The sequence below is a fragment of the Budorcas taxicolor genome, chromosome 3 (genome assembly GCF_023091745.1).
Source record: "Budorcas taxicolor isolate Tak-1 chromosome 3, Takin1.1, whole genome shotgun sequence".
In the NCBI taxonomy this organism is placed as follows: Eukaryota; Metazoa; Chordata; class Mammalia; order Artiodactyla; family Bovidae; genus Budorcas; species Budorcas taxicolor.
The window spans coordinates 21,767,558-21,787,820 of record NC_068912.1 but is presented as its reverse complement, the minus strand read 5'-3'; the positions used below and the strand labels follow the sequence as shown (position 1 = coordinate 21,787,820).

At 49.1% G+C, this 20,263-nt stretch overlaps 1 protein-coding gene across 1 annotated transcript; it reads right to left on the bottom strand.

The window, feature by feature from the left end:
- Positions 1 to 3,704: 3,704 nt before the first annotated feature.
- Positions 3,705 to 19,755, bottom strand: ITGA10 (integrin subunit alpha 10). Its single transcript, XM_052636751.1, has 30 exons — positions 19,704 to 19,755; positions 18,106 to 18,217; positions 17,797 to 17,906; positions 17,122 to 17,213; positions 16,782 to 16,896; positions 15,747 to 15,874; positions 15,425 to 15,573; positions 14,050 to 14,200; positions 13,735 to 13,900; positions 13,525 to 13,598; positions 13,130 to 13,274; positions 12,775 to 12,923; positions 12,397 to 12,540; positions 12,059 to 12,262; positions 11,226 to 11,356; positions 10,651 to 10,817; positions 10,424 to 10,566; positions 9,887 to 10,000; positions 9,599 to 9,684; positions 9,304 to 9,445; positions 9,053 to 9,145; positions 8,815 to 8,891; positions 8,567 to 8,656; positions 8,049 to 8,133; positions 7,767 to 7,880; positions 7,420 to 7,500; positions 7,154 to 7,267; positions 5,368 to 5,463; positions 4,979 to 5,092; positions 3,705 to 4,683 (listed from the first exon to the last, which is right to left on the bottom strand). The coding sequence occupies exons 1-30, from the start codon at positions 19,753 to 19,755 to the stop codon at positions 4,618 to 4,620; spliced, it is 3,504 nt and encodes a 1,167-aa protein (XP_052492711.1). The 3' UTR covers positions 3,705 to 4,617.
- Positions 19,756 to 20,263: the final 508 nt, after the last annotated feature.

Sequence of the window (20,263 nt, the reverse complement as noted above, 5' to 3'; positions counted from 1 at the left end):
GACTAGAACCCGAGGGCTGGGCTTAAAACTCCGCCCCTCGCCCAGGTCTGCTCGGCCTTTGCGGAGGCCGAAGTCCTGCAGTCTCCGCCCGAGAAGTGGGCCTGGTCTCAAACCTCGCTCTCCCAAACCGAACCCGCTCCCAGCTCTGACTTGCTCAATCCCAAAAGGGACGCCACCGGCTCCAGCTAAATCTCCTCCGCTGGCTCCGCCCCTCCCCGCAGTTCCACGCTGCGGGCCCGCCCTCAAGCCCTGCCTCGGGCCCGCCCTTCCGAGCACCAACACACGGTTCTCCGCGTCTGCTTGGATCTTAGCAACTGTCGCATTTAACCGCTCGTGACGACGATTTGATTCTATTCAGAGACCTTTGCCAACATAGTTACCTTTGCTTCCTCTCTCCTTTCCCCGGCCCAAAACCCAGGCACAAAAAAGGGTTTGAAGAGAGCGTTTTGGAAACGGCAGGAGATTGTGGTACGAGCCAAGGACTGAGCAGGATGACCCACCGCAACCTGAAGACGGGGGACCAGGCTTAATATCCTAACACATCTCTAAATTAGAAAAAGGCATAGGGAAAGGAAGGAGTTTGTTGTTGTTGTTGTTGTTGTTGTCGTCTCAGCATCCCGTTCCACAAAAATACAAAACTGTCTTCACTGTTTCCACTGCCCTTTAAATTCAGATTCTCAGCAGTTTGTGCTTGGTCAGTTGCAACCAGTCTACCAGTCTCTTCTCCTTCATCCAAAGAAAGCACATTCAAGTGCATAGGAAAGTCTACAGAATAAAGCTGAGTTTTCAGTGTGATTTACAAGGTTTATTAGGAGCCTCACCCTACCTTCTCAAGTCTCATCTCTCACAACTTTCACAAATAACCTAATGTTGAGGCTGTTCTAATCTACTACAGTTCCCTTTTCAACTGGTGATTAATCCTCCCTGGATTATCTCCTCTCACACTTGGTGGTCCTTCACATTTGGTGGCCCCTCAAGACACAAAAATTTTTTTTCTGTAAACTTTTAAAGTCCTGCCAACCCCACCTAAAAAAAGTATGCTTCTTGCATGTGACACACTCCTTGTGTGCGACTATTGTCTAGCAACAAGCTCTCTGTATTTGCCATTATTTGTTTACATGCTTGTTTCCCCTACTAGACTGGGCTCTTTGATGGTAGAGGCTGCATTTTATATTATTCTCATTGCCTAGCACATATTAGGTGCTTAACGTCTTATGAGTGAATAAACAAAGTAATGAATGAAGGAACAAAGGAGCAACAATGAGAAGAAAGCAACACCCTTCTGTGTGTCTGAGGCAAGCCTGTTGTTCTACAGTTGCTTCTCAAACTGGCTGTGCTTCAAAGGAAGAGGTAACAGGCTTATAGAAGGATAGATTGGAGTTAGAGAAAGTCCCATCCTGGAGCTGAGCAGTAGAGAGGAGAGGGATCTCTAGGTGGAGAAAAATATTAATCATGTGGAGAGAGAATGAGATGAACCAGTCTTTGAGGATATCCAACTCCCTTTGTGGGCTGACTCAGGATAAGGAGGGGGAATCTGTCAACATAACCATGGCCTCAGTCCCTGACCCAGAAAGTGTGCTCCACAAAGGTTGATGAAACGATAGCCTATGTGCTGAGGGCCACCGTGGATCCTCCAGCTACAAAATAACACCAGCTTGCCACAGAATGATTGTCCCTGCCTAATAAGCTAGAATGGCCACTATTCTCAGGGTTAGGCAACAAAGACAGAGACATGGTCTCTAGAAGCCCATTGCTGAAGAACCCATGTACCGTGAGGATAACAGAAGAACCCTGGGTGTCTAAAGAAATCTAATCAATCAGACTTCTACCTTTAGAACCTTAAGTTAATCACCTAATTATCATCTTTCTGGACCTGAGGGCTTATTTCAAAGGGGATGAGGCATAGGGTAAGATTTAGTGGCAGGAGATAATAACACATAGGAAAACAAATCTTGAGAGTCTGTGAAGAGCAGGCAAGTCACCAGATCATGAGCATCACTTGGTGCTTCCATATACCTCCTCAGTCCTCACAATGCAGGTTATGTAGGGTAGGTTATCTTATAACAAATTATTTTTATAACAGTAGTTACCATTTATTGGGTACTTACTATATATGTTCACTTTACTTGAATCACCTCATTTAGTTCTCACAATCCTAATACATTTATTTTAAAATATTTGTTTGGCTGAGCCATGTCTTAACTGACTTGAGGGATCTTCAGTCCTCGTAGCAGCATGTGGGATCTTTACTTGTAGCATGTGGGATCTAGTTCCCTAACCAGGGATTGAACCCTGGCTCCCTGCAATGAGAGTATGGCGTCTTAGACACTGGACCACCAGGGAAGTCTGAACCTTAATAAGTTTAAAGTCAAGAAAGTCAAGACTTGGAGAAGTTAAATCTGTTCAATGTCCAATAGGTTTTATGTGGTATGTTGTTTAGTCGATAAGTCATGTCCAACTCTTTTGCAACCCCATGTACTGTAGTAGCCCGCCAGGCTCCTCTATCCATGGGATTTCTCGGGCAAGAATACTGGAGCAGGTTACCATTTCCTTCTGCAGGGGATCATTCTGGACCAGGGATCGAGCCTGTGTCTCCTGCATTCGCAGATGAGTTCTTTGCCACTGAGCCACCAGGGAAGCCCTTCAAGTGGTATAGTTTAAACTCAAGTCTGTCTTCATTCTTAACCACTGTTCTATACAGCCTCTTATCTGAACCTCAGGCTAGTCATGGCTTGCTCAAGGCCATATAGCTCATAAATGGCAGACCTGGGATTTCAATCTAGGCCTATGTGCTTACCAAACCAAACCTACACATTTTACACTGTATGCTCACGTAAGCAGGTGAGGATTGCAGGAGGCTAGGGCACATCTCCAGTAGGAGAGTCACAGAAATCACTTCAAATCCTTCATAACTTCATCTTCCAGGGACTCTACTGTGTAGGGTCTCAGGTGAATCAAGGCTCCACCTCTCACAATTTGTGAGCAGTCTATATCCCAGGGAACTCAAGAAGAATCAGAAGTCATTTGATACTGAACTTTATTTGTTCTGACCATCTAATAAACTGTCCACCTTATTAGGAAACAGAGACAATGCTGTCTGTAAAAGGTCAGAGATAAGTCAAAATAAACCCTCTCACCAGATCTCAAGAATGGCCCTGGAGGAGAATCTGTGGCTGCTAGTCAACTGCCCGGTCAGGTCCCCTCTCTCCTGGGCTGTAAATGGGTGTTGATTCTTCAAGTGGCTGTCAGAGCTGCTCTCTGGAAACCAATATCTGACTTTGGTATTCAGAGTCTTGGTTACAAAGAACTGCAAGTTACCCAGTTGTCAAGGAGAATCCACTTCTCTTTACTGGCCATGACCAAAAAGTTAGTTGGGGGTCGGGGGGTGGAGGGTAGGGGTTGTTCAGAGATAGAAATTAACTTGGGAATTTCCAGTAAACTTGAAGCAAGGGCTGGTAAACTGATGCCACCAGAGAAGCCTCACAAGGTATGGCTGGAGATGCCCCAGAAATATTTCCTAGGAGCTATTTGTGCTATATAACCAGTGCCAAACCAGTAAGGGCTTGCTTGCCAGAGACCTCTTGCCACCTTCTTCAGCTTCTTCCTTAATTCAGACCCTACTTGTTCAGACTCCTTGGCACTGCTGCCTCCCAAATCTAGTAAGGTGAAAGGGTTTCCTACCATCAAGCAGCAACCCTGTCCCTTCTCTCTAGTTTCTATAAGGAGGCTCCAAGGAGGGCTCAAGAGGGTGTGTGGCCTAAGAAAAAACTGCCTGGGGCATCCAGTCTTCCCTGTTATTCCAGCTCTAGCCACATGGGGGCCCCTGGCTCTAGAGAATGCGGCACCCAGCTCTGGCTTTGCTCGCAGGGAAGGCTGCAGAGCTGGGAAATCCTTGCCCAGCAGGCCTGGAGCAGTTCCCTTTCACCAGCACCTGAGGGCGGGCAAGCGCAGGCGAGTGCACCACGAAAGTCTCGGGTTTCAGGGGGAATGGCAGTTGCCTGTCTAAAGGCTTCTCTGTTTCTTGGAATTGTACAGAATGTCTCTTGTGGCTTTTCCTCCTCCCTCCTTTTTTTCCTGTTGACTCTCCCCATCCGGCCCTCTGAATCACCAGACTCCACAGGAAAGCAGCAGATGTTGACTTTACTTCGTGCAAGCCAACGTCAGCGCTCTCCTGTGGAGTGGGGAGAAGGCAGGAAGGTGAGAGGTAGGGGAATGGTGGAAGATAACCCTAGTCCTTTCCAAACTGTGAGGGAGGATGTAGTGGTGGAATCTGAAAGAAGTCAGGGACCTAGGCAAAACAATGCTGATTCCCAGGGACAGGGGAAAAAAGGGGCCCAACACTAAGGCCCCAGTGTAAGCTCTGGAGCCAGGATCACAAGGAGGGAAGCACAGGGTGGGAATGTTCCTGGTTTTAGTGCCAGCCCTTCTTGTCTGAGGTGAGGCCTCATCTGTTGCCAGCAGCATCCTCATGACTCAAAAGTCAAGTCAGGCTGCAGGTCTGGGGAGACAGTCCAGAGGCTTTCTTCCTCTTGCACCATCTGAGCCCCCAAACTTCTGCTCTTAGGCAAGTCTTTTGGAGAAGCTGCAAGAGAGGTCTTTATGGACTTTATTCTATGTTCATTGCTCCAATTTCTCTTCTCTCTTTTCTTCCTTGGGGATTTTCTTCCGGGCAAAGAAGCCAAGCTGTAGGGAAAGAGATAAGAGTCATCACCAAATGCCCTGCCTAGAGACCCTGCCAAAGGCCCTTAGAGGTATCTGAAGCCTTCAGTTTCGTTCTGCTTCCAAAAATGAGATTCAAATTTATTTTATTTGGCTTTGGTTTAATTCAGCTAAGATTCCTGGAGGACAGTGAAGGAGATCTGGAGACACCCACAGCCTGCTTAGTTGCCCAGCACAAACCCAGTTTTCCCTGCTGTAATGAAGGCTACCTTAACTCATGGGCACCATGCCCCATACGGTCCACTTCAGCAGTGCTTACCTTCCAAAGGCAGAAAACAAGGAGAGCAAGCAGGAGCAGCCCTCCCAGGACACTGCCAATGAGGATCCAGAGAGAGATGAGGACAGGGCGGGACTGAATCACCTCCAGGAGGCTCTGCATAGAGAGGACAGCTGGTTTTTACTTGCACCCTTTTGCCCAGTTAGCTTCACCCCACACTGTAGCAAACTCAGCCCCCAAACAGAAGAATAAAAGGGAAGAAACTGAGGTCAGAATGGAGGCAGGGGGATCCACCATTCTGACTGATCACTTCTGACTCCCTGAATGCTGCCTAATGAAGACACCCCTGTTGTGAACAAGCTCACGGGTGCCCTGATGCTATCGCCACCCTTGCTAGTTTCACAGCTCTCAAACTCAGTCTCCAACCCCACCTCGCTCCACCGGGAGGCTTCAGTCAGCAGTAGGACGCTGCCCTCCTCGGTGCTCAGTTCGAAGGTGCTGACCACTGTCAGAGACTTGAATTTGGCCTGTGGAATGGAAAGAGATTTAAAGTGAGCCATGATTGGGCTTCCCTGCTGGCTCAATGGTAAAGAATCCGCCTGCCAATGCAGGAGAGTGAGGTTCGATCCCTGGTTCAGGAAGATCCCCTAGAGAAGAAAAAGGTAACCCACTCTAGTAGTCTTGCCTGGGAAATCCCATGGACAGAGGAGCCTGATGGGCTATAGTCCATGGGGTTGCAAAAAAATCAGACATGACTTAGCGACTAACAACTACAACATCATCAGGTGGAACAGGTCTCAGGACCCTAATGGCAAAGATGAGGCCGGGGGGATAACTTCCAGGACCCTCAAGACCAGAGGAAACAGTTGGAGAGCAATAGCGAAAGAGAAGAAAGGTAACAGATGGAAAGCCTGTGGCCCTTCATGGACTCTGCATGCTCTACTCCTCTTGAAATGCATTCAACCCCTCTTTTTTTGGCTAACTCCTACCCTTCCTTCAGGTTGAAGTTTAGATGTCATCCCCTCTGGGAAGTAGAAGTGTTTCCTTCTAACCCCCATCACCCTGGACTAGGTTATAATATTCTGTTTATTTCTCTTTCACCTCTGTTGAACTATAAAATCCTTGAGGTCAAGTGTTAGTAACTTATGTGTCCCTAGTGCCTAGCACAACTTGTCAATAAACCTTTGTTAAAAGAGTAAATAAATGAATGAAAAAAGGATACCAAAGAGAGATAAAGAGAGAACTGGACTTAGGGAAGGATGGTCTGTCAGACTTAACTTTCCTGAAAAATGCCCACATCCCAGGGATCTTATATTATTCAAAGTAGATGGCACACAGGAAAGTACAATATAAACCCCTAGTACTAAACAGCTGTTATAATTAAGATGTCATTGCTCTGCTAAGGAACTCACACTGACTCCTGACTGCCTATCATGTGAAATTCAACTCCTCAGCTTTAAAGAATTTTCAAATTTAGATCCCTTTCACTATACAATATCACTTCCCACTACCCTCCATGCATATCCTACATGTAATATCAACTCTTTACTGGTTCATTTAATAAAAAATATATTAAATCACTATAATGAGTTAACTAGACATGCTCAGTCATGTCTGACTTTTTGCAACTCCATGGACTGTAGCCTGCCAGGCTCCTCTGTCCATGGAATTTTCCAGGCAAGGATACTGGAATGGGTTGCCATTTCCTTTTCCAGGAGATCTTCTCAACCCAGGGATCAAACCCGCATATATTACATCTCCTGCATTGGCAGGCAGGTTCTTTACCTGGGAACCTTTTACTAGTGTCATCTGGGAAGCCATGATGCTAAATGTTGGGGATATTCTCCTTAGTCACAGGGGAATTTATATATAAAACAGGGCCTTTTATATCATAGGCATTTGATGGATTGATTGAATTTAGGTATTCTATATACCTTAGTGATAATAACACTAAGAGATGATAAATGGAGGAAAATACAAAAACAGTAACTAGCTTTGAGTGAGTGCATCTCATTAGTTTGTTCTTTACAACAACCTCATGAAGTAGATATTTTCTTCCTTATTTTAGAGATGAGGAGAAAGAAGGTTAGAAAAATCAAATAACTTTGCCAGTAGGAGGAGAAGCTCAAACCTGAACATGAGTCTGTCTCTGAAATGCCTATGCTAAAGTCCCAGGTAGCAGCAGCAGGGGAGAGTAGTAGAAAAGGAAACATTTACCCTCCGGAAAAATTCATTGTGAACCAGCCTCAGTAGTCCAACAGAGATCTCGGTCCCCTTTGCCAGCCGCCCAAGGTGGCACTTCACAACCTGGCAGTGGGTATTGCTCTCATTCTATCGGAAGAGAGAGACAGATCAGGACCCTGGAGGGGGAACAATCCCCATGCCCCACACCGGGCTCTACCTTCCACCCAAAGCTCTGAACTCCACTGTTCCTCCCTGCATTCCTGCTCTGGACACCTTCTTCACCCCCCTGTGACTCATACCAGCCTGCTTGTGTGCTGAAGCTCCTCTGGATGCACAGGGGGCCCTGGGGGTTTGGTCAGGTTCTGCACTGTGCAGCTTGCCTAGAGGAAGAGCCAACTTGAGGGATCTCCTGGATGGCGAGAGGCCGGCCCCTCCAGGCTGAGCAGGAGCACACCATCCACACTCTTGAAGTTCTTCCCTGGGTAACCCCTTTCTTTCTTCTCAAAGAAGGTACATATGGAAAAGAAAGCCCCTTCCTCCCCCAGAGAGGGAGGATCTCTGAGAGCAGAGACCCAGCAGATGAGGAGCTGGGTGAGTCCACCAGATAAAGGTGGCAGGGTTCCATAGGCCCCCAGGCCAGACTCACATTGTTAGTGATGACTTGAGACAGTGACAGGAAGTAATTGCCCCCATAGGCCACAGCTGGAAGGAGGGCTGAGATGATGAGGCCGCTGACCACATAGCAGCCAAGGTTCTGAACCTAAAAGGAGGATTGGAAAAGGAAGAGGTGAGAGACAGAGAAAAACCCTTCCTCACCTGTTCCGCTTTACCCTCGATGCCACTGAAATCTAAGAGAGACCCTTCCCATCCTTTTCCCAGGACTCCTCTCCAGCCCTCTGCTCATGCCAAGGCCCCTCTGGCTTCTCACCCTAAGAGTGGTTTTGAATTCGGGGCCAGGGCCCACTGGGAGGGTTCCATATGGGTGGACCTCATAGCGGTGCAGAGTGGACTCACTGCGTGAACACCAAGTCAGGAAGTGCATGGTCACAGCCATGACACAGAAACCCGGCACACGATCAGCACACGGACAGATTCGTGGTAGGAAGGGCCAGCACATGGATAAAGATACGGGGGTACACAGCGAAGACAGAAATGAAATATGACACAGACGTGGCATAAACTTTATGGCCACATCCCACCACCCCAGCTCCAAGCCCCAGGGCCCAGCAAAGCCCTACAACTAGGATGTATAGGTATACCCATACCTAGGAAAGAGAAATGCTTTAAAGAGAAGGCTTAGCATGAGTGGGATTAAGGCCAAAAAGATGGGGCAACCCCAGGGGTTTGGTGTTCGGAAACACTGAAGCACTTGGAGGGAGAGGGAGCGAACATAAAGAGGACGAGTCTGGGGTCCGAATGGGGTCCCAGTGAGGAGCTGAGCCATACCTGGAGAATAGGAGGTGAGGCTCATACTGAATGTAGGCTGAGGTCTGGGCTGTGTTATCGCGAAGCGTTCCGTTTCTCTCCAGGCTACTGCTGTAGGGTCAAGGGGAGGCTCACATCCCAGCCCTGTCTCAGACCCCCTTCCTCTGGAGTGAGGGAGTCATGCTGCTTCCACCGCCACCCTCACTCCCACACCACCCCCATCAAGACCTAACAGGAGAGGGCTGGGAGGAGATGCCCACTCCTCTCACCTGGTGGCCGTCAGCCTCACAAGGACCTGGCTCAGGAGGAAGGAGCAGCTAAACTCAAACTCTAGCAGGAAGGTCACCTAGGGGCAAGGGACATGGGGACATGGTAGGTTTCTCTTCATGGGACAACTACAGAGGAATGGGAGCCCATCTGTGAGCCTCCTTCCCGAAACTCCCAGGCCCCACAGATTCCAGCCCCTGATCTCTCAAAGCCCCCTTCTCATCCTGGGCCCCGACTCACCTTGGCTCCCATCTGGAAGACAGGATGCCCCACGCTGCAGAGCCGGGCATGTGGAGCGGGGGCTGCACACTCCACCTTCACTGGGCTGTTGCTCTGAGAACAGAGGAAGCAGGGTGAAGGCTATGCTGGGGCTGCGAATGCCCTCTTGCCTGCAGCCTCTAAACACAACCTTTCCCAGAGGCCCTCATAGCCAGCACTCCAGTTGTCTTCCTACTTCCCTGATTCCCCTGAACTCCCTTCCCCAAGGGCACCTGAGGAGTGAAACTGGACAGGTGGAGGTTTCTGGAGAAGCTGAGACTCAGGCTAGTGTTGTAGGCATTCTCCTTCTTGTTCTCCAGAGTTGCTGACACCAGCACTTTCCGCCGATCCCCTCGAACCACGAAAGGGTCCTTCCTAGGAGTGATGGATAAAGGGCAGCCCAGAGTTGAAGGAGAGCCAGAAGCCTCATTTCTGTTTTCCTGGGCAAGAAACAGCCCTCCATCTCCCTTCAAGTCCCTTCTGGTCTGTCTCAAGTCAGCCCGGTTTGGCCGTTCATGTCCATCCCACCTGGAGCCTCTGATGTCCATATTAGCTTGAAGTACCAAATCTGTGACACATTCATTGTCAGGGCCACAGTCCTTGGAGAAGGGGACCTAGAGGAGAGAGAAGGGGCTGAGGACTGAGAAGAAGGCATGGGAAAAAGGGATGGGATTGGAGGACAAGTGAAAAGAGAAGACTGGGTGCCTAGGTCAGATCCCACTGTGACCTCATGTCTGCCCCCACCCCTTTCTCTTGAATTCACTGAGAAGCGCAGTGTGGCAACGCGGGGGCAGGGCAGGGCTTGGCACTGCTGACCAGCTTCCGGATGGAGGTGGGTGAGCCCTCATCCAGCACAGGCCCTGGCTTTGTGGTATTGTCCAAAGCAAAGGTCACAGTCAAGGACACTGGCCGGAGGTAATCTGACGTATCCTGAGAGAAACCAGAGTGAAGGCTCATGGGGAACCAGGGTAAGGGAGATGACCCAGGAATCTTGGTAGAATGTGATAATTACACTGATCTTTTACTGAGTACTTCCTGTGTGCTAGGTACTGTCCTAAGGTTTTATCAATACTATTACATTTAATTCTAAGACAACTCCTATAACGTTGTTATTATTAATCTCCCCTTTTCAGGCAAGGAAGCTAAGGTTTGTAGGTGATGCGACTTGCCAGAATGCACAGGTGCTAAATGGCAAAGCAGGATTCAAACCCAGATCAGCCTGCCTCCAAAGTCTGAACTCTCTCACTTTTCCCACTTCAGATTTCTTGCTGATCCAACAGAATCTCCTCCCCTGATGCAGCCTTTCTCTCACTCCCAGGCCCTGATAGCAAGCAGTTCCTGCCCTCTCCTCACCAGCACATGGAAGTGCAGTTGCTCACACGTGATGTTCCCCACACTGAGCCGGAGCCGCCGAGGGGACAGCCTCTGGCCAGAGCCGTCAAATGCTGCCCGGGCTGCGGTTGTCCACTCGTCCAGCGATGCTGTGAACCGCACATCTGAATGGGGTGGGCAAGAGTGCAGGTGGAGAGGGGTCCCAAGACTAGGGCAGGGAGGGGTTGGACTGCTGCCCAGTCACTCACGGAATCGGCGATCCCAGCGGCCAGGAGTGCGGGAGGTCACTTGGAAGCAAAGGGCTGCAGACAGGCAGGTTGCCTCCTGGCCTCGCCTCTTACAGTCCCTCTGAACCACGCTGATGGCCGACGGGGTCACATCTAGTGAAGGGGCCAGGCGGACAATGGGCCGGGAGCTGGGAACAGGGTGGGAAAGAAAGTCTAGCTATGGGAGGAAAGCCCTTAGAGAAAGGCGATCCCCAGTATTTGCCTCCCTGAGGTCAAAGGAAAGAATAAGGAGCTAGGCAACACACGAGCCAGTCTCCCCTGAACCTTTGGACACAAGTAAGCTAATAGGTGATATTCAATAAGCACTTGCCATGTGCTCTAGGCATGGTGTTTAGATCTTTGTACGAATTATCACATTTAATCCTCACCACAAGCCTATAAGGCAGGTATAGGTATTATTCCTATTTTAAAAACTAGGAGAATGGAGGTACAGAGTAAGTTGATCAAGAAGCCAGATATAAGTCTGTGACTCCAAAGCCCTTGCTTTTAACAGCTGTGCCATGTTGTCCACTGCTGCCTGAGCTGCAACTGCTCACCTGAGCAGGATGGCTGCCCCTTGGGCACCCACAGCCACATCGACCAGGTCATCACCATCTAGATCCAGCCGGCCATCCACACTTCGGCCAAAGTAGCTGAGGGCCTGCGGCATGGAGATAGCGGCAATCCGCTGAGAGGGAGAGAGGAGAGACTGAACAGGGACTCACATACCTGGTTTCTGAGGCCTCCTATCTGGCTTTTTCTAATTCTCCCCTCAAGCATGAGGAGGAAGGAGAAAAACTTGAGTGTGTTCAGGAGTCTCTAGTATAGTAATATGTTTCTTGCCCCCATCACCTTACCTTTTTGACTACTGATTTAAAAAAAAAAAAAAAAGGCACTTGTTGGACTTCCCAGGTGGATAAGACTCCACCTGCCAGTACAGGGGACACGGGTTCAATCCCTAGTCCGGGAAGATTCCACATGCTGCAGAGCAACTAACCCCATGTGCCACAACTACTGAGCCTGCGCTCTAGAGCCCGAGAGTCACAAGTACTGAGCCCTCGTGCTGCAGCTACTGAAGCCTGCACACTCGGACCTGTGAGCCACAGCTACTGAGCCTGAGAGCCTACAGCCCGTGCTCCGCAACAAGAGAAGCCACCGCAGTCAGAAGGCCGAGCACCTAAACAAAGAGTAGCCCCCACTCACCACAACTAGAGAAAGCCCTTACAAAAGCAACAAAGACTCAGCCCAGCCATAAATAAATAAATAAAAATAAACAATCAAAAAAAGGTACTTGTTCAGTTTGGGTCTCAAGCCCAGGAGAACAATGATAAGAAAAGGGTGTGTACCCCCTTCCCCTCACCACGCCCTGCTTCATCGGGGCTCTTCTGACCTGTGCAGGACGCGGCCTGACTCCTCTCTGGGCCCCGTGATAGAGGTACAGGGCTCCACGGTGCCCATCCTCCAGCGGCGCTCCCACAGCCACATCAGCAAAACCATCTTGGTTCAAATCAGGAAGAGCACCCATGGCAAAGCCAAACCGAGCATCCTGGGGGGATTCTGGCTGAAGTGTTCTCTGGAGCGTCAGCAAGGATGGCTGGTGGCGGTGAGGAGAAGACCGACGGTGCTGATCAGAGAGTCCTGACCTGTCGGCCAGCCCTCAAATGTGTGTGCCTCCCCTCCCCCTCCACCCCCCACAGACAAGTTCTAGGGCATCCCAGCACGTCTCACCTGGCCCACCAGATACACATAAACACGTCCTGTCTCCTTGTTCTGAGGCCCCAGGAACATGGGGGCAGCCACAAGTAAGACATCAGTTGTTCCATCCCCATCGATGTCCAGTGGGCAGAGTTCGCTGCCAAAGTACGAGCCAATCTGGAGAGTGGTGGGCAGTGGTGATCCCAGGGGGAAGGGAAGGCAAGATTATGGACAAGTGGGAAGCACCTGCCGATCTGGTCCTCACACCCCTGACAACCAGAATTCATCACACATTTCTAAGGCCCCTCTCTTGCCCCTTAACCATCTTCCCTCACAGCCTGGAGTCCCTCCCCCAACAGCCTGGAGTCCCTGAGGACCCACGGGCCTCATCCCTCACCTTGGATGCCCTACCTGCTCCCCCTGGAGGCTCTGGGCGACCCTCACAGCCCCATCTTTCTTAAGTTGGAAGGCGATGACCTTTCCTCGATGACTAAACCGAGGAGCCCCTGAGAGAAAGAGGCGGCGACCACCCCGCAAAAACATGGAGGAAACAGAGTAACCTAGAAGCGGACAAGGAATTAGGGGTGAAAGGGAAAGAAAATGGGGTCAGAGTAGGAGGGTTCCCTAAAGGCACAGAAGGGGGTCCTAAGGAAAGTAGCAGATCAGTGAGAAACTGCATGAGTTAGCAGTAAGTACCTGATAGCCCCCACTGGGGAAGCATTTTTCCCCGCCACCCTCTAATCCTTTGCAGCTCTCTGCTACTCACCCAGGTAGGCTGCATGGTTCTGCAATGCAGGGGGAAATTCATCTTCCAGGGCTGTCCGTGGTGGGAAGAGGCGGCGACCTTCTTCAAGCCATAACACTGAGCCCCCCCAGTCATAAGCCCCCACCATTCCAAAGAGAATCCCATCCTGTAGGGCAGAACCAGATGGGGTCACTGAAAAGACAGTGGGGAATAAGAAGAAAAAACTCTCCAGGAGTGAGAGGGTCCCTGAGGGGAGACTGGGGTCAGTTGGAAAGGCATGGGAAGGTCAGCATGGACATTAGTTAAAGGCGCAGCATAGAAGAGCACTAGGATTGAAGTCGTCGTCTGAGTTAGAGGCTGGAAGGAGTCAGATGTTGAGAAGGGTCATGGGTGGGGGAGGTCAGAGTCTGTCCAACCTTTAGCTGATGAGTAGAGAAACCAATCTGAGACATTTCCAGCCCAAAGGAGCTTTCATTTTCTCCATGGGACCCTGGAGTGTAAGAAAACATTGAGGCAATATAAGGGAAGATGATTCCCCCTTTGACCTAATAAACTTTTTCCAGAACCCCACCTATACCCCAGAACTCCCCCTGCCCTGTCCTCTTTTTCTCCAGGGTAATCATTACCCTCAAGGCCAAAAATCCGGTCCCCTAACGCATCTACAATGTCAGTCAGTGCCGCTTCATCCGTGACATTGAAGAAGAATTTCTCGTCTGGATCACTGGCAATAGCTCTGATTTCTCGCAGGAAAGAACTGGGGTCTCGCTGCCGCCGGAGGTAGTGACCAAGGACCTGGGGTCAGGAGATCAAGGTAGAGCCTGTTAGTTGTATGTTGTGACTGGTCTGGGAAGTTATCAATATCCGTTTTCCTTAAGTTCCCAGTCCTCAGTGTCACCATCCCCACCCCCTTCCATCCTTCCAGATCCAGAGTTGATTCTCACAGCAATCCCATAGCGTGTCACTCTTCCAGCCTCACAGGCCTGTAGTGCTGTGGGAAGCTCTTCTCCATCATGGGACTCTCCATCAGTGACAACCACCAGTAGCCTGGCAGCCTCTGGTCGGCCCCCGTGGGACTGACTGAATCCTTCCGTGCTGAGAAGAGAAACAAGGAGTGAGCTGTGATCAGATGTGTGCAGATAGATACACATATCCAGTACTTCACACTGTCAGCCGTTCCCTGAGGTCAGACCTTTTGCCTTTTAGCCCATTTCCCCAACTGTCTAGAATAGATTGGCACACAGTAATAAAAGCTCAAGTGTCGGGGTGTCCTATAACATACAGAGCAGCATATCATTAGTGCACATAAGTGTAAAATCCATCCACTCACAGGTTCATTCAGCAAATATTGTATTTAGAGGGATAAATATTAAGGGTGAGTGAAAAAAAGTGAAAGTGTTAGTCACAACCAAATCTTTGGACCCCATGGAACAACATGTAGCCTGCCTGCCAGGCTCCTCTGTCCATGGAATTCTCCAAGCAAGAATACTGGAGTGGGTTGCCATTCTCTTTTCCAGGGGATCCTCCCAACCCAAGGAATGAGCCCAGGTCTCCTGCACTGCAGGCAGATTCTTTACCAGCTGAGCCACCAGTATGTAGAATAAAGAATGGTCAGGTCAGGGGAGTCTTCCCAGAGATGAGTTCTGGCGAGTTTGGAAAATGGGTGAGGACATGAGTGGTGGAGAACCCAAGGGCCAACATCAAAGTGGGAGTGAAGGGGTGTCCCTGGTGGTTCAGTAGTTGAGAATCCGCCTGCCAATGCAAGGGACACAGGTTTGATTCCTGGTCCACGAAGGTTCCACATGCCACAAAGCAGCTAAGCCCATGAGCCACAACTACTGAGCCTGCGCTCCAGAGCTCTTTAGCTGCAACTACCAAAGCCCAAAAGCCCTACAGCCCGTGCTCCGCAAGAGAAGTAACCACAGTGAGAAGCCTGTGCACTGCAACGAAGAGTAGTGCCTGCTCGCTGCAACTAGAGAAAGCCTGCATGTGGCAACAAAGACCCAGAGCAGCCAAAAATCAACCAGTCAATCAATCAATAAACAAATAACAAATAAATCTTTTTTAAAAAAAAGGGGGAGTGGAGGTATACAGACAGAATTCCATCTGCAGACGTAAAGCAGAAACATGGAGAGACACAGACAGACACTTCGTAGAAAGGCAATGAGGAATGCAATGATGGGCAATTTAGACTCACCCCACCTACCACTAGCATGCAAACAAACATAAGCAAGCAACACATGTCAGGATGTACACATTGCACTCCAAACCTTCCCCTACCCCTTCTGGCCGCCCAAACTCCCCTTCCCAGTGTCTCACCAGGCCATCATTATTGCTTGAGCAGTCTTTGTTTCTCGTCCCTCTCGCCGGCTCAGGTTCCTTGCTGCTCTCACCACTTCTTCCTTGGTTCGGAAATCTCCCAGGGACCACTCGTGGACTGAGCTCTCTCCATACTGTACCAGCCCCACCTGAGAATAAAGTGTGCACTCTAAGGGAGTGTGTGTAATGGGCAGGGGGAGGGAGAAGAAAGCATGTGAGGGAGGGGAGATGAGCACCTGGATACTACTGAAGATACTGCCTACATTTATCTTCTCTCTCCCCGATTCTTCCCTCCATGCCCATCCATCCTGCCTTCTCTTACCTGTATCTGTTCCGGGTCAATAAACAATCTCCCTACCAGTCTTCGTAGGAAGGTCTGAACTTCAGACCAAGGGTAGATGCTGTTGGAGCCATCCAAGACAATGACGACATCCATGTATGTGGGGCAGCCTAGGAGAAGGGGTAATGGTGATGGGAAACAGAGGGGCAAAGGATATTGGGCATGGGGGCAACAAGGAAAGAGGTCACAGGAAAGTGTTAATCGTTCAATCATGTCTGACTCTTTATGACCCCATAGACTATAGCCCACCAGGCTTCTTTGCCCATGGGATTTCCCAGGCAAGAATACTGGAATGGGTTGCCATTTCCTTTTCCAGAGGATCTTCCTGACCCAGGGATTGAACCTACGTCTCCTGTACTGGCAAGGTTCTTTACCACTGTGTCACATGAGGGCACATTTAATTCAAACTATTGGGCACTTCTTACATACAAGGAAGATTACCCAGTCCTAGGTAAATATAGAACTGAATAAAAGGGAAGACGGGAATACATACAATTGACTCAAAAACAACGAAGATGGAATTAAGCGCAAGTAGAAACTTAGCACCATTTTATGTTGTGAGAGAACAATAGAGGATCAGTTCTGATGGTGGGGAATAAAAGGAGGCAGCAGCTGAGAAGATATTGAAGACTGGAGATGTTTGAGGAGAATATAAGGAAAGGCATTTGGGTGGAGAACACTTTAAATAAAAGGAGATGGCATATACAAGAAAAGTGAAGCGAAGGCTATAGCTAAGGTGTAGGGTATGGAGGAATATAGTGAGAGTTGAGTTCTGAAGTTGGTTAAATCAGTTCGGACACAACTGAGTGACTGAACTAAATTAGTTCATGGAGTCTTCATACCCTGGTAGAGAGTCTGAATTCTAATCTGTTAGGAAACATGGAGCCTTCACACACACGTTAGGTCGCAGTGAGGATAGCCATGCAGGTCCATGGTCAAGCATCATACACTGAGGCCCCATCTTTTTCCCACCCTGCACCCCCTATTCTGGGGACTTGGGCCCTTCTCCTGGCTCACGTTGTGCGGTGGGTGCCAGGCTTCCCTGGGGCTGGAACGAAGCATCTACACGGGCACATATTCCAGAACTGAAGACAGATGAGCCGCAAGCGCGAGACCAGAGAGGGGCGCAAGCCTGGGGATTGGGAAGGGAAACAGTTACTCCAAGGCTTGTGAGGGCACCCTCAGAATATGCTCCTCGTCAAAGGAGGCAGTGAGGCCACTCCCCGAGATTTCCCTTCTTGCTTTCTAGGTTTTTAACTCCTTGACCTCTCCCCATAGACCAGTTTCCCTTGCCAGACTGCCCTTTTCTCTACCACGAACCTTCAGAGACTCTACCACCACTCTTTCCTTAGCTTACCATGAATCCCCCATTGCCATCTGTCTCTAACAGAGACATCCCCAGGTGCATATTCACAGCAGGACGAGATGAATTTCCCAGTGGATGGTCACCTGGTTGAAGGGGAGTGGAAGAACATGAGGTCATGAGGTCACAGATGGGGTGACTGAGTTCAAGGTGATTTTGGAAGAGGATGAAAAGGGGTCAGGATCAAGTCAGGAACGAGGAGTGTGTGGGATATGGAGGTGAATAAGTGAGGTGTGATATTACTCATATGTGGAATCTAATATGTTTAACTATATAAATGAACTTGTTTACAAAACAGAAACAGACTTACAGACTTAGAAAACACATTTATGGTTACCAAAGGGGAAATGTAGGGTGGGGGATAAATTAGGAGCTTGAGATTAACATACACACACTATTAATATAAAATAGATAACCAACAAGGACCTACTGTATAGCACAGGGAACTCTACTCAACATTCTGTAATAACCTATATGAGAAAAGAATCTGAAAAAGAATGGATACATGTGTATGTATAACTGAACCATTTTGCTGTACACTTGAAAATAACACAACATTGTAAATTAATTATAATCCAAAAAAATTTTTTTAAAAAGAAGTGAGATGTAAGGGATCAAAGCCACTAGTATATTAAGGTTAGAGGTTAGGAGAGTGAGGCATCTTCTTACCCAAGTGGCCCTTGGCACATGGGGCACTGTGGGAGCCCCCTACAAGGCAGCGATAAACATCCCCCCTTCGGTCACCTGAAGGCCCATCCCAGGGGGCACCCACCAGCATCCTGGGGAGAGGAAATGAATACAAGCACAGTGTAAATATGACACTTAAGATAGGCCAGAGGGAAGGGGCGTGGTGATGGCAAGTCTAGAGCCCCAGTCACTTCCAAAGAACCATGTTTGTTTATATTTCCAGCAACTTTGCCTCCCCTTTAACAGCTCTACTCCAGTCCCAATCCCTCGGCCCTCTAGTTTCCTCCTCACCATTGTCGTCCACCCCCAACATGTTGTAAGACGCTGTATCCAAATTCAGCCTCTGGTGGGCCTAGAAATAGGCGTGGGCGATGCACATCCAGGTTAAAGGGGAGGCAGAGACCTGGTGGGGCCAGGATCATACGGTTAGCAGGAAGCAGTCAGAAAGGCTAATGAGTACACAGAGGAAAAGCTAGAGAGAAGCCGCAAAGGGAACATACTGATCTCAGCCTAACTCCCTTCGTCTTACAAGCTGCCCTGGACTCCATCAATGTCATGCACTCAGAGCTCCAAGCAAGGATGATTTCCTTCCTGTGTTTGGGTAGAGATGTCTAAGCTGTGGCCCTCTGCCATGCTGTTGCACAGCTGTATTTCCATTCCTATCCTTGAAATATCATTCACAGACATGCCTGGAAGAGGCAACTTCCTCTTTTCTACATCATTCCTCCTACACATCCTCCTCTCCAGGCCAAGTGAGGGTTGCCTTTCTGCAGCCCCAGAAAAACTATTCTTTCCAAACTCTACCCAAATCCAGGACCATAGGGAGAACAAGAGAAAGTTAGAGAACACTGCATGTTTGGGTCTCGTTTCTTCTTGACTCCCAGTATCACTGTTACTCTTTCACACTCTTTCTCCAGTGTCTAGGTCTCTGGTTGATTCCAGCCCTGGAAAACCTCAGTGGCAATTAACTGGGTGGAGCCACTTGCCTGCCTACACACATGGTTTGCCATCCATCCTTTCCAAGGGTCCCATCACTCCCAAAGTTTCTCACCATCTGCTTCCTACCTCATCGCCCTCCTGACACCCCCTGCCTGCTTGCATTTCTTCCTTAACTCTCAGCCCACTCTGAAGACCCCCGCAATCATGTCCTGGCTGACTCTTCCCTCCCAACCCCAACCCACTTAAAATCAGAGCTGGTATTTTAGGAAACAAAGATTACAGGGCACTGAGGAGGAAAAATTCCAGGCCTCTTGTCCCTCCCATGCTTCTTTCCCTGCAACTTGCTCCTTCAAGTAGCCCCTCTCAGGCCACCCCACCACCACTTTCACCGATGGCGATTGCTCTGTCTCAAACATGCTCCTTTTCAGAAAGGTATTTTGTATGTGAGCCTTATTGCATCTGGGAAGCTGGTAGGGCTGCATGACCAGTAACTGTAGCTCATTGGTTAGATAAACCCAGAGTTCTGACCACACTGCTAGTTAGTTATGCCTCGGGAGCCCAGAGACCACCAAGGACAGAGAGAATTAGGGAGGGGTGGGGGCAGGTAATAGTAATCAGACGAGCCACGTGGAAGTTCACATCATGTTTCGTTTTGGTCGACTCCAAGGTTAAGGACAAAGTTTTATATAATTGGACACAAATATTACACAAGGCAGTGGACAGCCTCAGCCTTTGCCAGGCAGTCATATATGTGGACATAAGAATGCAAACCCATGCATGCATGCACACGCATGTACACATGTACACACACACACACACACACACACAAAACATAGAACCAGTTAACCTCACCACCTAACTCCCAAAGAATTTTAACCATAAAGGTCCCAAGGCCAAAAATCTGTGTATCTTCCATTCCCACCAGAAATCAAGAAGTTAACCTCCCTCACCTGTCAGGAACGTCAGGGGCAAGAACAGGTGAGGGATGAGGGGGAATTCCATGCCTTGATGTTCTCTGTCCGTGTGAGAAGTCCTCTATGCCTCTGTCCCTCTCCTTCTCTGTTTTCTTTACTTTCCCTCCCATCCTGCCCCCTCCCACTGGCAGCTAAAAATAAAGTTGGAAGGAATGGGAGGAGTGATGGTGGGGAACTGTGGGGAGCCCTAGCCCAAGGAAAGGAGGAATGAGATTTTAGTGTATTTCTCTGCCTTGGTGCTGCCCCCTGGAGGCATCATCTCAGTTTCCAAAGGGAACATAACTCTTTCTGTCATTTCTTTCTATTCCTTTTTTTCTGTCCTTTGTTGTTGGAAGCAATAATGCTTTCCCCGAGTTTGGAATAGAAGATAGGACTGGGAAATAGATTCTTTTTACTTCCTAACCTTACTTATCTCAATCTGGAATATGGAAAATGAAAGAGTTGATAACAGTGATACCATTTCCCCACCTACTCAAAGAGTTCGAACAAGGGAAGACACAGCCCACCCACAAACCAAGACTCACCCACTCCACTTA